This window comes from Acomys russatus, chromosome X (assembly GCF_903995435.1).
Source record: "Acomys russatus chromosome X, mAcoRus1.1, whole genome shotgun sequence".
NCBI classification, from domain to species: Eukaryota; Metazoa; Chordata; class Mammalia; order Rodentia; family Muridae; genus Acomys; species Acomys russatus.
Genome location: NC_067169.1, coordinates 106,623,023 through 106,640,438, shown reverse-complemented (window position 1 = coordinate 106,640,438; position 17,416 = coordinate 106,623,023). Strand labels below are relative to the sequence as shown.

Genomic DNA, 17,416 nt, shown 5'->3' with positions numbered 1-17,416 from the left:
GAAGTCACAGACCTTGAAGGAGAACCGATGATCACTTCTTTACTATAGCAGCATAACCCTAACTATAGTCTAAATGGTTGTCCTGATACCCTCAGATAAATGTAGTCCTCACAGTCAAAATGCAGGGGGATAGAGCCAAGTCCAGTGGATACATCTGGAAAACAGCTCCTGCACCTAAGGCTCAGGGAACATTTTGAAAAAGTTGGCAGGAAGGCTGTAAGAGCCAGAGGATCAGGGAGCCTGTGTCTCCTAATAATGTCAGAAGCTACACCCATAACGTCTCACCAACATGACTGCCTAAACAGAATCTGAACAAGGATGATGGGAATAAAAATGCCAAAATAGGGGAATACCCACCAGGCATCAGCTCTACCCAATGAACTGCAGGTGGTACACAAGATATGCATGCAGGCAAAGTGTTCCGCTCAAGGTGGGAGAAACAGTCTTCCTCTGAGCACAGAGCACAAATTGGTTATCCAATACCAAATGCTCAGCCCTGAAGGCATACATGCAAGTAGCATTATACAGACTCAGCAGGTTCTATTTAGGAATATACATATGTATATATAACAACAATAAATGAAAGAAGACCGTGAATTTGAGAGAGAGCAAAGATGGCATATGAGTGGGTTTAGAGGGAAGAAAAGGTAGGAAGAAATGATGTAATTATATTACATTTTAATCTCAAAAAAAAAAATGTCATGCCACTAAGTGTCTGATTACCAGAAATCTGATGGGTGACACCCACAAATGCAAAGAATGAACTGGGCCATCACTTTGTAAATACAAAACAAGCCATTTCCAGGGCCCCTTCCGGGAGTGGGTGGTGACCTAAATCAAGCCAACACACTAAAAATTTGTCTAGATGACATGAGACACCTTTCACAGCAGTCCTAATGTAAGTCAGGCACGGAGCTTCGAGAACTCCCCCTGGCGGAACTTCGGAGGAACTGTGTAAACAAAACGCCCCTTGCTGGCCAACATAAGAAAATGCACTTAGCCGTGGCTGACAGAGGCTCAGGTTCGAGCAGACATCAATAGAGTGACTCTATAGACGCTGTATCCTCTTGTGGTCCTTGGGAACTGTGTCCAAGTACAAGGAGAAAGCTCGAGGAACCCAGCAGGGGAAATTGTGTTCCCAAGATGTTTACACGTGCCTCTAATTAAGGCTAGACTCCAAAGAAAGCAGATACATTTTTGTCCTGCTGTTTGACCCAGCAACTAAAAGACTCACAGGCATATTTTTTTTTGTTTTTTGTTTTTTTTTTTTTGTTTTAAAGAATCATAGGCATATCGTAAACAAGATTTTTATTATTCACAGTGATTATCACAGATGGGAGAACGTCGATGTGCCAAGGACATGGCTAACAAGATCACACAGTGCTGCTGATTCGGATTCATACATGATCTAGTGACTCGGTTTGGGATTTCTGTTGTCACTGTTGTGTTTTAGTAATAGAAAGCCATCCCATATAAAAAGAGATTTTGCAAGTTTCCATTCGGAGTCTCACAATGCGGTTCATGAGAAAGAGAAAACAGATGCTTTCAAGTCAGCATCTGCAGAATTTGTAGGTGGTCTGATTCCCCGGAAGTAAAGATTACAAGCTATCAAATACATTTTAGCAGTACACAAATATATAGTATAATAAACATCGATTTGGCTCAGTAGCTTGCCCAGTGAAAGGCTTTCCCCTCCCCCCTTTATGTTTAAACAACATTCCCTGCGAAGGGGTCAGCGGTACTGGACGATCTTACCGAGGAAGCAACGTGTCTTCCGAGCATCTCCAGAGCTCTGCTGTTCTTCGCCCGCAGGCTCTTCTCATTTCTCAGCTCATGCTTGATGGCAACCAGCTCTAAGTGGACCTTTTCCATTTCCAGCTCATAAAACAGCTTCATTTCTTCTCTGAGGATCGAGGTACTGAGTTCAGTTTCCTGTTTCAGTTTCCTGAAAGCGTCTTTCAAGTTTCTGTTCTCTACAGCCAACCTGTACATGATTTCTTTGGCTTGCTGGAGCTCTTCGGTTAAGTTTTTCACGTTTGTCGCTTTTTCAGACAGGTCGTTTTTTAAAGCTTGCAATTCACGGTCATTCTTTGAAGCAACCGTGCCCCGATCTTGAAAATTGACAGATTTCATCAAGGTCTCCTTTCTAGAGTTCAACAATTCTTTTTCGGCATTTTCAAAGTCCTGTTCTATCTCCCGGCATTTCAGGTTCAGTTGTCCCAGCTCTTCGTTCAGAAGGTGTAGGCGGAGTTTTGGAGGCATCTCTTCCTTCCATTTCTTCCTGGTGTCTTGTGTGGCAGCTGGCAATTCCTTCTTACTGCACTGGGAGGAGCTTGCTCCTCTCTGAGAGCTTTCCTTGGTTGCACCATCCAAATCAAGCAAGTCCCAGAAGGCAGAACTTGTGTTTGCTACATTCTTTGGCGCGGCCAGCCTTCTCTCTCTTACACTTGGATCTTGTTCTTTTTCCGCTATCTGGGAATACTCTTTCCCCTTCGCTGTACTTCCTTCTTGACCGATTCTACTGGAGAAGTTAGAAATTCTCCCCACCCTCTTGGGCCTGTCTGCAGGTGTTTGTTCGGAGAAAAGCTGAAGAGGAGCAGCCTCTTCTAGCAAATCGTGCTCACTTAAAAAAGGAGTGAGCGTATTGTCTTTCCAGTGCTTTCTTCTAGCATCCATTTCTTTGGGCACCTCTTTGATTTTCTGAAAAACAAAATTTAAAACCGAGCGAAATTATCTCCGTGAGTAGCTCATGTACTAGAAAAAACTAAGAGTGCTGCTTCGTCACTGAAACTGCCTAAACATTTGAGGGCCAGCTCCCCTCAAAGTAACTTGGGCCTCTTTTTCCTTGTTTATAAATGGAAACGGCTGACTAGCTAACTTCTACAAATACTTGCACCTGTAAAATTCTTCCATCCCACGAAATAAAATAAGTAAATGAACACAAGTAGTTACTCTTTGTAGACAGTTCTATGAGAAGGTAACTGCATGCATAGAAAACACCCTGCTTTAAAATAAGGAAAAGATTATTTTGGCAAATGTTACTACCTTCTCCTTCAACGTGTCTGATTTTGTTTATAGTTTTTTTTTCTTTTCCGGTTGGATGACTGTTCATTCTTTAAAGTGACTGAAACTTCAAGGCTTGATGCAACTTGAGCCGCTTCTGGTAAAGTATACCAGGCAGGCTTCCTCATGACTAACTGCCAAATGCCCTTCTGCCTTGACCTATGAATTCCTGCTATTCCAGTCTTCGGCTTTGCCTTTAGGAAGGACTGCCAAGTATACAGCATTCTCTGTTCTGAAAGAAATTTTATAGTGAGATTTCATGTCAACAGTTGAAAATATTAATGCTATCAGAAGTGTTTTTTCTTATATAGAAGCTGGGTATAGATTTTAGGTGAAAATATAGCCCACAAAATCACAACCAGCATCAAGTTTACAAAAATTAAGTGGTGGCACGTGCTCTAGAATTCCAGCATTCCTGGGAAGTGGAGGTAAGAGGATTGGGAGTTCAAGGCCAGTCTTGTCTACTTATAGAGTTTGAGATCAGCCTGGCCTTCATGAGACTCTTCCCCCCACCCCCAGTCTCAAAAACAAAAAATTAAAAAACCAACCAAAAACGTTTAGTCAATCAGGGCTCCAGTGTAGCTTGGTGACAGCGTTTGTTTACTGTGCGGCAAATCCTGGTCTCCATTCCAGGACCATAGTGATAAAGGCAAACAAGAAAGTCATGGTGTACATTTGCCAGAATCATGGCTTTTCTCTAGAAAAAAGTTGTTTCTGACTTTTAAAAATGATTCTTTTAGTCACAATCCAGAACTGTCTGTGGCATGCCTGTCTTGAGTGGGAATGATGATCATAATCCTGGTTTCACTCTTTCTTAGAAATTTGTACACAGGGGGATTGGAGAGATGGCTCAGCGGTTAAGAGCACCGACTACTCCTCCAGAGGTCCTGAATTTAATTACCAGCAACCACATAGTGGCTCACAACCAGCCATAATGTGATTTGGTGCCTTCTTCTGGTATGCAGGCATACATGCAGGCAGAGCATTGTGTACATAATAAAGAAATCTTTAAAAATAAATAAATAAATAAAACAAGCCGGGCAATGAATGGTGGCATGCACACCTTTAATCCCAGCACTTGGGAGGCGGAGGCGGAGGCAGGTGAATCTCCGTGAGTTCGAGGCCAGCCTGGACTACAGAGTGAGTTCCAGGACAGCCAGAGCTATTACACAGAGAAACCCTGTCTTGAAAAATGGAAGGAAAAAAAAGAAAGAAAGAAAAGAAATACATACACAGGTGAGTCAAGACAGCCATGGCACTCATCAGGGGAAAGAACCATTGCCAGAGGAAAGAGAGGAGTGTTAACTTGCTAGCAACATCTTTTCAGAAATCAAAAATTTTTTAAAAGATTTATTATTTAATATTATATATACAGAGCTCTGCCTGCATGTACATCTGCAGACCAGAGGAGGGTATCAGATCACATTACAGATGCCTGTGAGCCACCATGTGGTTGCTGGGAATTGAACTCATGACCTCTGGAAGAACAGTCAGTGCTCTTAACTGCTGAGCCATATCTCTCCAGCCCCAGAAATCAAATTTTTATTAGAGAGTTTTGTTAATTATTTTTTGTAAGCTTGTAATGATAGCAAGGGCAGCGAGATGACTGACAAACTGCGTTTACCTAATTCTGGATGAAAACCATTGGTGGAGTTGATCAGGAGAGAGGTGAGCACTGCACAGTTAAAGTGAGGCCACTCACTGTATCCCTGGACATACTAGCATTGAAACATCTAAAACCGACATCTGAGTACAGGCAGAAGTTAACGTAGAAAACTCCTCATTAATACTTTCAAGGTTGCCCCTTGGAGACATATATTCACACATATACTTTTTCCAAGAACCTGGGATGAGTCCGTTGATTAAATATCCGGGCTCAGAGAAACTGAGTGACTTGAGCAAAGGAACATCCCAGCTCTGGGCTTGTTCAGAAAACCCCTTTTCGTCATCTACTAGGTGTGATTCCACAGAGCAAAAGAACCGATCCCATTGTTTGCAGAGTTTAGGTTATCCTTTAAGGAGCCACAAGAGGAAAGAGAAAAGCTGCATGGGGGAGGGGAAGAAAGAAAGAAAGAAAGGTCTGAAAGGCTCCCTGGCATTCTTCCTTCCAGGCTTCCACAGGGGTCAGGGGTCTGTGAGATGCTCCCTTTTCTCTTTGCTTCGTGAGAGCCTTTAAGGATTTGTTCCCACATTTAGATAGAGCGTGGCAAAACTCCAAGTAGGGCTGAAAGCTGTGAAGGCACCGTTTGCTTTTACTGCACAACAAGTGTGGCATGGGGACTTTGAACAAGGACAAGGAATATGCCTTAAAAATAATGACAGCCTTCCACCTTGCCCTGGCAGCCATTTTTTTCCCTCAGTCAACGTCACGGGGTCATCTGCCTCAGCAGAAGGGAAAGCATTATGGAAAGTATAAGTGTGCCCTCTCAGCTGGGCAGTGTGCACATTGGCTCTTGTGTCTACTCAACTCTACACTGAATCTGGAAGGAGTGAATGACACCCAAGAGAAATGAAATATTTAAAGAACCCAGTCAGAACACAGACAGGAAAAAAAATAAAGACACGACAAAAATAACAGTAGAGGTCTTCTACAAAAATTATTCCCTGGAAGGCCTTGGGACTGCACTGGTTTGTTATATAAATGTATCTATATTTGTGTCTGGCATGAATTCATAACGGGCTTCTGACAATTCTAGTTAGTATCCCACCTGAAAATATTCCCATTTCTCTTCTGGTGACTATTTTGTGATGACAGTTTTCTACAGTGACGGATAGCTTGCCTCATGCTCTATATATTTATTTATTTTCAAAACAGTTGGCTACTTAATGGCAGCTCTTCCGTGAGAAACGTATTTGGAGTATGTCTTATTTGGTCCCTGAGCAGCTCTCTTTCTGTTAACCTCTGTGCTTAAGATCTGTGTTAAAGATGCCTTCCGTGAACTAAAAGGACGAGAGAGGGGAGGGGAGGGAGGAATAGGAGGAGGAGGAGGCCACTCGAGAGACTAGAACAGGAGTATCATTTGACCTCAAGAACTCTACAAAAGAATTTTGGCTAGCCGGGAAGTGCTTTAATCCCAGCTCTTTGGAGGCAGAGGTAGGTGGGTCGCAGTGAGTTCAAGGCCAGCCTAATCTACAAAGCAAGTCCAGGACAGTAAAGGCTATACAAAGAAACCTTTTCTCGAAAAAACAAACAACAAAAAAGTTCTTTTGCCGGGTGCGGTGGCGCACGCCTTTAATCCCAGCATTTGGGAAGCAGAGGCAGGTGGATCGCTGTGAGTTAGAGGCCGTCATGGTCTACAAAGTGAGTCCAGGACAGCCAAGGCTACACAGAGAAACCCTGCCTCGAAAAACAAAACAAAACAAAACAAAAAAGACCAAAAAGAAAAAAAAAAAGAATTTTGGAATCACTGAAAAAGACAAAGCAAAATGAATTAATAACATAACATAGTATTACTGTTAAGGACTAAACCAAGAGTAATCATTTATTAAGGCTCTCTGGATATATAATTGTACTGAAAATATTAGGTGAAAGTATATCTACTGTTACCCAGCATCAGAAAATGATATGTGCCTTTTTATTGGGAAAGAAGAAACCAATAACCACCTCTCTTTCATGTTCAAGGTCAGGCCCTGGAAAGGAAGCTCCATTAAAGTGCATAGGAAACTTAATTATTTGGTTTAAAAAATATTTGTATTCGAAATCATATGCTTTGGGAAATTTCCTGACATAACTCCAGCGTAGTTTGCCCCCTCTGTTGTGTTATCCCATTTACGTTAGGATTTCGTTTTAAACTTTCAGCACTAATTTTGTGTACCTGTGTGTAAATGCTTTTTCCAGCACAGGTAGGCAGTTCCTGGAAGGCAGTTCTGGGAGGATGTCAGAAGCATTCTCCCACCTCCTCAAAATCCTTCCTCTCAAACTATGTAAACCTGGAGTGATGCTTGGTAAAGATCACACACACACCCCACCCCATCCCACCCCACCCCACCCCACCCCACCCCCAGCCAGACCCATGTTGAGCACCTTCCCTCAACTAAAGAGTTGCCTTTCAGGGCTAGAGACCTGGCTCAGCCATTTAAGGGCACTGGCTGCTCTTGCAGAGGACCTGGATTCACTTCCCAGCATCCATGTGACAGCCCACAATGTTCTGTAATTCCATTTCCAGGGATTTGTGGCACCAGGCATGAATGTGGTGCATATATCTGTGCATGCAGGCAAAACGTCCATACATATACAATAAAATAAATGAATCTTAAAAAAAAGAGAGAGAGAAACCTGCCTTTCACTCATTGTCCAGGGACCATTAAATGAGAGCAAAAGGGCCCCCTCTTAGCCCAAAGAACAACTTCTTTTTATCCTTGGATGGTTTTCACTTTTTTTTTCTTTCTTTTTTTTTTTTTTTTTTTTGATTTTTCAAAGCAGGGTTTCTCCACGTAGCCTTCCTTGGCTGCCACCTGTCTCTGCCTCCCAAGTGCTAGAACTAAAGGCATGCACCACCATGCCTGGCTCAGTTTCCACTCTTGACTCTCAGAAAAACTGCTCAGGCAAAATAGGAAAAGATAATAGGTTACTCAGCTAGGCATGCCATGCATGCCTTTAATCCCAGAACTCCTCCCTGCAGGGTAATCAGGAAATATATTTTTAAAATTAATTTACTTTGATTCTATGTACATTGGTGTTCTGCCTGCATGTATGTCTGTGTGAGAATGTCAGATCCCCTGAAACTGGAATTACACACAGTTGTAAGCTGCAATTGTAAGCTGAGAATTGAACCTGGGTCCTTTGGAAGAACAGCCAGTGTTCTTAACCTCTGAGCCACCTCTCCAGCCCCAGGAAATAGAATTTAAAGAATGTTCAAGCCCATGTTCATCTCTGAAGTGTGTGTTAAAGCCACAGGCGCTATACCTAGAACATCAATGGGTCTATCTGTAATGTGGCTCCAAACAGAAGTCATTTCTCTTTTGAAGGAAGCAGGCAGATGTCTGTCAATTTGAGGCTAGCCTGGTCTACATAGTAAGTTAAAGTCAGCCAGAGATACAGAGTATTAAAAAAAAAGACAAAGAAAGAAAAGGAAAGAGAAAAAAAAGTAAGAGTTGCAACCTTTCCCGTGTTCCCATTACTTTCAAGCATGAAAGAGAAGATTCTAACCGGATTCCTCTAGGATACCTTTTTCATTCCCCACCCTCTTTCACTAAGTTGTAAAAAAAAAAAACCACTCAATAACAAGGTGAAGACCTAAATTAGCTGTGTGCAGCCCAAGTGGAGCCTTAGGTTTTACTAGACAAAACTGAGGAGGAGGCGGAAGGGGTTGTGGCAGAAGAAGGCAAAGGTGGCTGACCTTTCAGAACCGCTGAAGACTTACCTTCTGGAAGCCGGAGATTCTTATGGTATAAAACAAGGATAATAAACCGACTTCACAGGTGGTTAAGAGCAAATGGCCCACCTCAGGAATGCTGATCCCTAACACCAGGATTAAGCCCCAATCCCAGAAACCCCAGGCTCACAGCTCAATCTGCATATGTATATCTCCTGGTGGTTCTAGAAGCTGTAACACTGGCTATGGGAATTTTCTCTCCAAAACTATGAGTAAATTCATTTTTCCACTTCATACCTGTCATATTCCTTTTTTCTGTTAACATAGGTGAGTGTTCAGAACTGGAGCCAAGTATAATGGTCCCATTGGTATCTGGTAATTGAGTGCCCTTTGGCTTTGTTTCTTTGTTTCTTTGTTTTTTGTTTTGTTTTGTTTTGTTTTGTTTTGTTTGTTTTTTAAGAACAAAAGAAAATTCATATTCTCCTCTGTAGTTTACAAAATTCTGTGGATGACATTTTAGGGCAAGGGCTTTCATTTTTCCCTTGAAGTTTGTTTGGCTTAGCTAAAAGTCTTCAGGGCACTTTTCCTTTGGATGTTTACAAGACAGTCTTGAAAGCACACTGACAATGAAGACTGATGATTCCGTTACAAAGTTGAAGGTTTATCTTGGGCAAGACTCTGAGCGTCTCAACTCCCAGGATGAGATAACAGCCAGAACAACTGTACTTACCCTTCCTGAGGTCCAAGGTCTGAGACCGGATGTCACTGGTCTCCTCCAGCTTGAGCTGGAAAAAACAGTCCACCCCCCACCCCCCACCCCTGCCATCTCCCTACAGGGTAATCAGGAAATATAATTTAAAGGATGTCCAACCCATGTTCATCTCTGAAGCATGCATTAAAGTTGCACGCGCTACACCTAGAATGTTCCTGGGTCTCTCTGCAATGTGGCACCAGAGAGAAGTAATTTCTCTTTTTAAGTTTTCAATCCATTTTCCCAACTATTATGCTACTGTCTTCCTTCCTCAGGCAATACAAATGTCAAGTGGGACAAGATTGATGGTGGTAGTGTATTCAACACAGTATCTCTTTACCCTTAGCATGTATCGAAAAGATGTGCCACTGGTGGTTGGGAGGCAGAGCTTGCCGATCATAGTGAGCACACCAAGAGCCACATTAGCAAAGGGCAGGCGCCTAGGCCTGGCTTCCGTGCTAAAAGTACAGTTAATTTGTAAAACCATGACAAAGAGAAGTGATCTTGCATTTTGCTTTCATCTTTCAGGGTCTTAACATAGGGGTTAAGTGTCCACTTCTCTGGGCAGAATGTCTTTTCTATTGTTTGGCCAATATGGGGAGAGAAACAAAGTACCATTGAAAACTGGGTACTCTGTATGGTTATCACCTCCAATTCTTTGTTATTAGTATGAAATTATTCCTTCATGAAGAAAAGATACAGAGTCACCTGAGTTCCCAAGGCTTAGACTTTATTACTATGGGAGTCCCATTCTTGCTATAAAGCTGTATCTTTGTATGAATAGTTTGGGGATTTTTCTCTGTGAATGGTTAACTGAAACTCCGGCCATCCTTGCTTCTATGGAAAAGAAGGTGGCTGAGAACGAGATGCTGCTACAGCCGCCACCGCAGGTGACACTTTTCACCTCCCCAGTCCCGATCCTGTAGCTGGTGAATGAACAAGCTTGACCCCACTTCTCGGTCCACAACCCCTTTCCCACGCCCTGTTTCTTTTCTTTCCAAACGCTCGCTAGCTCCAGCCTGGGGCTCTCAAGAGGGGGAAAAAAACCAACCCTGCTGCTGGGACTTCCTTGGTTTTCCGCCCTCTTGCTGGGCGAGTCAGGGGGTAAAGAGGGGCGCGCCAGAGGAGCCCGGGATGTCCCTTCCACAGACATACCTGGAAGCGCGGGTGCGGTCTGGTGAGCCCTGTCCACTCTTCCCCGAAGCCGGTCACCACCGGCAGGCGGCAGCCCCTTGTTCAGTGCTAGCCACCGCGACCCGGCCAGGCTGGCCCGGGGCAGAGCCTCTGCAGTGCAGCTCCAGCGCGGGCCGCACTGTTGCTTAGCAACTAGGCGGATGGATTTAAAGGGACCGGGCACTGAAGGGACTGGGCGCTGCAAACTGAGTTACTGTTAGTCAGGGAGTAGAGGCCAAAGCACTGAGCATGCCCGGTAGGGCGGCCACCATGGTGACTTCTGCCAGGCAAGAAATAGGAAGGCAGGGAGAAGACGCTGAGTCAGACTAGAAAAGGTCAAGACTGTGCTGGGCAAACCCAGTGGGACTACTAGAATGGGTCCGGGAGATTCTCAGGGCTGTGTGATCATTGACTGTGGAGGGATGGAGAGGCACTTGCATGAGGTTAATTCCTAGATTTGGTATTTAGTATCATGATACCATGGAGGCTTCACTTTGGGAGATCTCTTTGGTTGGAATCAGGGTTGCTAATGATGTGGGGGGTTGCATCGTATCCCCATCCTTACCCCATGCATAGCCTTGCAGGTCAGCACAATGGCGCGCAGCCAGAAGTTCTACATTGGGCCAAATACTAAGGACCTTGAGTCAGGACCTGGCTGTGCCTATGTGGGAAGATTAGGCCTGTCTCTCCATCCCTTTTGCCTCCATTTGTCACTGAAGATTTGCCTAAGCTGTTCTTGAACCCATTTGAACACAAAACCATCAAGGACAACTAGTTTACACTATTCTCAGGGTCAAATCATTCGCTTTCCCCAGTCACCCAAATTCTCTCTTTGCGTTTTAAAGCTTCCTCACAGCTTCCAAGGGTTTGCTTGGGCGACAAACCCCACATCTTTCATGATATTATTTGTTCCAACCATACTATTTTGGAATAAATACATGATCTCCTCAGAGTTGGATTAGTCTGTAGTCTGTTGCACATATGGGTGAATTGTGGAACACAGGGGTTTGGTGACACCTGATATGGTAATCAGTGATTCTTTAGAATGTTGGGCTTTTCTTGGACCCAAGAGAAAGAAAAGGAAATGATAGCTCTGGGATTGCAAGTGAACGGTGGCTTAAGTACATTTTAAAAGTGACAATCGAGTTTAGCAAGACCTAAACAGTGAGTGACTTGGGAACAATGTTGGAGATACATTTAAAAAATTCAAACCTTGGGAACCGGATCTAACAGGTGTTTAGGAGCTGGCAAGGCTGCATTCGGATGCCCCGAGGCCCAGTTCTCAGGCTGCCTTTTCCTCCTTAGAGAACCAATGTCAACAAGGGTTAACGAGAGGTAGTTGTCTCTCATGTCAGGGTGTGGTTTTTTTTTGTTTTTGTTTTTGTTTTTTTTTTTTTTGTCAGGGTGTGTTTTATTAAAGACCCTGACAGGATTGGCCTGTGGGATTCCACGAGCTTCTTGATACTGAATTTCCCAATTGTCCTGTTTTTACCATTGGTTTTCATTGTCTCAAAGGGGCTCCGTTTACTTCTGTTTGTATGATATGTATTACTAATGAAAAAAAGGAGTCTTTCTTGATTGCTCTGTGCATTAGCTTCCGCATTTGTGCAATGGGAGTGTTGTGAAGAGTGAGCTAATGTTTTGCAAGTCCTTAGAACAGTAACACAGTAAACTGTACAGGGTGGGGGAGGATGGGGGGACTAGGATTATCTTGCTCTCTAATTCCATTGCTATCCCAAAATCTAAATACAACTACATTGATGGAAAACAGTATTTGAAATCTTTTTGTTTTGTTTTGTTTTGGGGGTTTTGTTTTTGTTTTGTTTTGTTTTGTTGGTTTTTTGAGACAGAGTTTCTCTGTGTAGCTTTGGTGGTCCTGGACTTCCTTTGTAGACCAGGCTGGCCTTGAACTTACCGTGATTCACAATCCGCCTGCCTTTGTCTCCTGAGTGCTAGGATTAAAGGCATGAGCCACCACATCTGGCTGAGGATTTGGAATCTTGATACTAAGTCTGCCAAACCTTTATTTCAGGTAGTCTTTTAAGGCAATTCCACCCTACTGCTATGTTCCAGGGGTGGGGGGGGACTGAGGAGGAGGGGGAAATAACAAAGATTACCTTGGTCTGTTGTTTGAAATATGGTGTATCACTCCTTCGAGGTCTAGAAGCATCAAATGGCAAACAGTCAAGAATTATGAGGGCAGAAAATTTCATTTTTCAATATTACAACCATTTTGGAAGAATTTGAAAGCCAAGCACCAGTTTACTATTCTCTGCAACCTTTCCCAGTGCTGAGACGACAAGGCACTTGTTTGATAATAACTGAATTACAAATCACGCAATGGAACCCAACCTTCTCATTTTACCATGTAGCATACTAAGAGTCAGAGAAACAACATAGTTTACTTTCTGATCACACAGCAAAGCAGGCGTTTTTGATTGCCTTATCCAACAATTCTAGTTTCAGCAGCCCCAAACCTGTGATACCACAGTCAATGAAAATATGTATACTTACAGACCTGAATAACATATATGCTCATATCTAAGCATTAATACACGTAACAATAGATAACATTATCCATACGCCACACCTCACGTCTCAGCATAATATATTGGTTGTACTTTCACGATGAATATAGAATCTTTCTTACTGTTTTGAGTCCATCGTTTTTCACCCGGAGCCTGGCCCTTCTCACTTCTCAACCGGACTGCTGCAATCACCCGAACTGCTCTTGCTCTTGTTCACAGCATCTATTTCTCGGAGTTGCTGTAGCAAAATGTCATGAACTGTGAAGCTTAAAACAATGGATACTTATTCTTTCACTGCCCTCAATGCACAGAAAAACAAAGCCAAGGCCATCCAGGGTCGGTTCTTTCCAGAGGCTCTGAGAGAGAATCTGTTTTTCCTAGGTCCTGGCCATTATCAGGGAGCCTTGGCCTTCCTTGACTTCTGAATGTATCATTTCCAGTCTCTGCCTGCTTTCACGTCGTGTTCTCTCTACAGAGCTGGTTTGTCTTCCCATGGCTGTTGCCTCTCTGAGTATGTCTGTGTCCTAATTTCTCTCCTTTTACAAGGAGGCCAGTTGGTAGATGAGGGCCCATGCTGATACGATAGGGCATCATCTTAATGTTTTAGACTCTAAAAAGATCCAGTTCCTAACTCAAGTCACATCCACAGGTACCAGGGTTGAGCATTTGAAAATAGCTTTTAGGAGTCAAGTGTGGTGGCGCACTCCTTTAATCCTAGCACTTGGGAGGCAGAGGCAGGTGGATGGCTCTGAGTTCGAGGCCAGCCTGGTCTACAAAGTGAGTCCAGGACAGCCAGGGCTACACAGAGAGACTCTTTCTCAGAAAAAAAGAAAATAACTTTTAGGAGAACACAATTTATGTCAGTATGCCTGCTTAATGTTTATTTACATCGTCTCTCCGATCCCCCTCCCCCCCGAGATACGTAGCTCTGGCTGTTCCAGGACTCACTCTGTACACTAAGCTAGCCTCGAACTCACAAAGATCTGGCTGCCTCTGCCTACCCAGTGCTGGGATTAAAGGCGTGTGCCACCATCTCCTAGCTCCTACTTCCATTCTTAAATGGTCCTTGACCTCCTCTCCTATTCCTTTCACTCTTGCTGTCCCCACTCCAGCATACTGCCTGTCTTGATTTGAAAATACTAGGCAGTGGTGGCACACGCCTTTAATCCCAGCACTCAGGAGGTAGAAGCAGGAGGATCTTTGTGAGTTCGAAGTCAGCCTGGTCTACAGAGTGAGTTCCAGGACAGCCAGGGCTAAAACAGAGAAACCCTATCTCAAACCACCCACCTCCCCACAAAAGGAAAATACTCATGTCCCTCTCTGTGATTGGGGATTTTGTTTAACTCGTTCTCTTTGTTTTGAATACTCTTTTCCCAGAATATCTACATATCTTACTTCCTTACCTTCCTGTATTAGTTTATTTTCCAGTTGCTGTGATAAAATATTTTGACAAAAGCAACTTAAGGGAGAAAGACCTTAGTGTGACTTGGCTCAATGATACTGTCCTCCATGGTGGAGAAGTCAAGACAGTAGAAGCCTGAAGCAACTGGTCATGTCATATCTACAATCGGGAAACAGAGAGTTCTGAATGCATACTGCTGCTTGGCTCCCTTTCTCCATTTGTACAGTTTAGGAAGGACCTTACCGGAGGATGGTACCACCTGCAGTACATGAGGCCTTCCACTACAATTAAGGCAATCAAGATAGTCCCCTGCAGACATGCCCAGAGAACCATCTCCTGGGTAGTACTGTTTTTTTTTTTTTTTTTTTTTTCAAATGGACACTAGCTATCATCTTCCCTTAAGTTGTTGCTCAAGTCTCAGTACTTCTCGGTGAGGTCTATATTGACCCTTGTGGTTTCTGAAAACATGATAAATACTTTTAATCTAGATAGAGCATTGCTTAAGTAGCCTAACACTAGATGCATCCTTATTAGACAGCAAGTATTTCCGGAAACTATTTATCGAATGAACCTTGATGTTTGGACCTCTAATGCCATGGATACCTATCCTTCTCTGTGATGCTCTATTTTTGACTATGTTCGGAGTGCTCGCTAACTCTTTTTAAATTTTATTTTTAAACCTAGTAATACAAAGTAATGAGACTCATTATGGTACTTTCATAGTTAGATGGGGTTTTTGGGTGTGACCTGTCCCTTTATACTATACCCTCCTCCCTTTTGTCATCTTCTTGCTGGCCCCCTTTCTGCTTCCAGATAGTCTCCCTTTCTGCTTTCATATCATAAATTCCAATAACCTATTTTTTGTTCCCTCCTCTAAGATCTTTTCCCCTTTCATGATCTCTTTTATACCTTCATGAGCTACACATAGAGAAATGTATACACACTCGCACACAAAGTCTAGAGTAACCATATACGAGGGAAACTGTAGTATCTGTTTGAGTCTGCCTTATTTTGCTTAACACTATGACTTCCCGTTTCATTCATTTCCTCAAAAATGTTGTGATTTGATTGTTCTTTATGCTTTAATCAAGCTTCATTGTGTATATGTAGCACATGCTCTTTGCTTGCTTGTTTATTAATGAGCTTCTAGAGTGGCTCCATAGCTTTAGTATTGAGAATAATGCAACAATACACTGGATGTGCAAGTATCTCTGTAGTATGTTGACCTAGGGTATATATACCTGAACTGATATACCTGAGTCATGCGATAGTTCTATCTCTTAGGATTTTATTACTGTGAAAAGATACCATGACCAGAACAACTCTTGATTTAAAAAAAAAAAAATTAGAAACCAGGCATGGTGGCGCAGGCCTTTAATCCATAGACAGAGGCAGGCAGATCTCTGTGAGTTCGAGGCCAGCCTGATCTACAAAGTGAGTTTAGGACAGCCAAGGGTACACAGAGAGACCCTGTCTCGAAAAAGCAAAATAATAATAATAATAATTAATAATAATAATAATAATAATAATAACAGGAGCTGGTTTATGGTTTCAGTATTTTAGTCTGTTATCATTGTGGTGGAAAGCATGACAGTGTACAGGCAGACATGATGCAAGGAGAGCTAAGAGTCCTATATCCTGATACACAGGCAGCAAAAGGAGAGTGTGTGCTACTGGGCATGGCTTAAGCGTAGGGGACCTCAAAGGCCACCCCAACAGCAACTCACTTTCTTCAGCAAAGCCCTACCTCCTAATAGTGCAACTCCCTGTGGGTCAAGGATTCCAACACCATGATGCTATTGACGCTATTCCTATTTAAACCACCAGACTCTAGTTTTAGTTTTTTTTTTTTTAATCTGCATACTGATTTCCAGTCTGTGGCTGCACCAATTTACACTCCCACCGGCAATGTTTAAGGGCTCGCCTTTCCCCACATCCTTGTGAGCATTTGTTGTGGTTTGGTTTTTGCTGCTGTTGTTGTTTTGTTTTAAAGATTTATTTATTTATTTATTATGTATACATTGTTCTGCCTGCATATACAACTTCAGGCCAGAAGAGGGCATCAGATCTCACTATAGATGATTGTGAGCCACCATGTGGTTGCTGGGAATTGAACTCTGGACCTTTGGAAGAGCAGGCAGCACTCTTAATCAGTGAACCATCTCTACAGCCCTTTTTTTATGTTTGGTTTTTTCTGGGGTGGGGGATGAGAGAGATTGTCAATTAGATTTAGATTGTATTTCCTAAATGGCTATGAATGCTGAACACTTTAAAAAAAATTTTTTTTTTTGGTTTTTCGAGACAGGGTTTCTCTATATAGCCTTGGCTGTCCTGGGCTTGCTTTGTAGACTAGGCTGGCCTCGAACTCACAGAGCTCCACCTGCCTCTGCCTCCCTAGTGCTGGGATTAAAGGCGTGTGCCACCGTGCCCAGCTTAAAATTTTTTTATTAACCATTTTCAGTTCTTCTTTGGAGAACTGTTTATTCAATTTTTAAAAAAGATTTCTTTATTTATTATGTATACAGTGTTCTGCCTGCATGTAACACCTGCAGGCCAAAGGAGGGCATCAGATCGCATGGTAGATGGTTGTGAGCCATCATGTGGTTGCTGGGAATTGAGCTCAGGACCTCTGGAAGAGTAGTCAGTGCTCTTAGCCTCTGAGCCATCTTCCCAGCCTTGTTTATTCAATTTATCAAACCATTTATTGATTCGATGGATTAGGTTTCTTGATGTGTAGGGGTCTTGGTTTTGTTTTGTATTGTATTTAAAGACAGAACCCTGGCTGTCCTGGAACTCACTCTGTAGACCAGGCTGGCCTCAAACTCACAGAGATCCTCCTGCCTCTGCCTCCCTGAGTGCTGGGATTAAAGTTGTGTACTACCATGCTAGGTTCTTTTAGTGTTTAGCGTTGCAGTTTATTAATCCCTTGCTTGATGTACAGTTGGCAAAGATTTAGTTGCATTCTGAAGGCCATCTTCATTCTGTGAGTGTTGCAAAGATTTAGTTGCATTCTGAAGGCCATCTTCATTCTGTGAGTGTTGCAAAGATTTAGTTCCATTCTGAAGGCCATCTTCATTCTGTGAGTGTTGCTTTTGGGAACGGTGGAGCTGATAGTGAAGAGTAGGGATAAATTTGTTCCATGGGGTGGACAAAGCTGAACGTTGGGGAAAGACAGGAGGCCAGA

At 43.0% G+C, this 17,416-nt stretch overlaps 1 protein-coding gene across 1 annotated transcript; it reads right to left on the bottom strand.

The window, feature by feature from the left end:
- Positions 1-1,703: 1,703 nt before the first annotated feature.
- Positions 1,704-10,569, bottom strand: Ccdc160 (coiled-coil domain containing 160). Its single transcript, XM_051142245.1, has 2 exons — positions 10,285-10,569; positions 1,704-2,700 (listed from the first exon to the last, which is right to left on the bottom strand). The coding sequence occupies exon 2, from the start codon at positions 2,674-2,676 to the stop codon at positions 1,708-1,710; it is 969 nt and encodes a 322-aa protein (XP_050998202.1). The 5' UTR covers positions 2,677-2,700; positions 10,285-10,569; the 3' UTR covers positions 1,704-1,707.
- Positions 10,570-17,416: the final 6,847 nt, after the last annotated feature.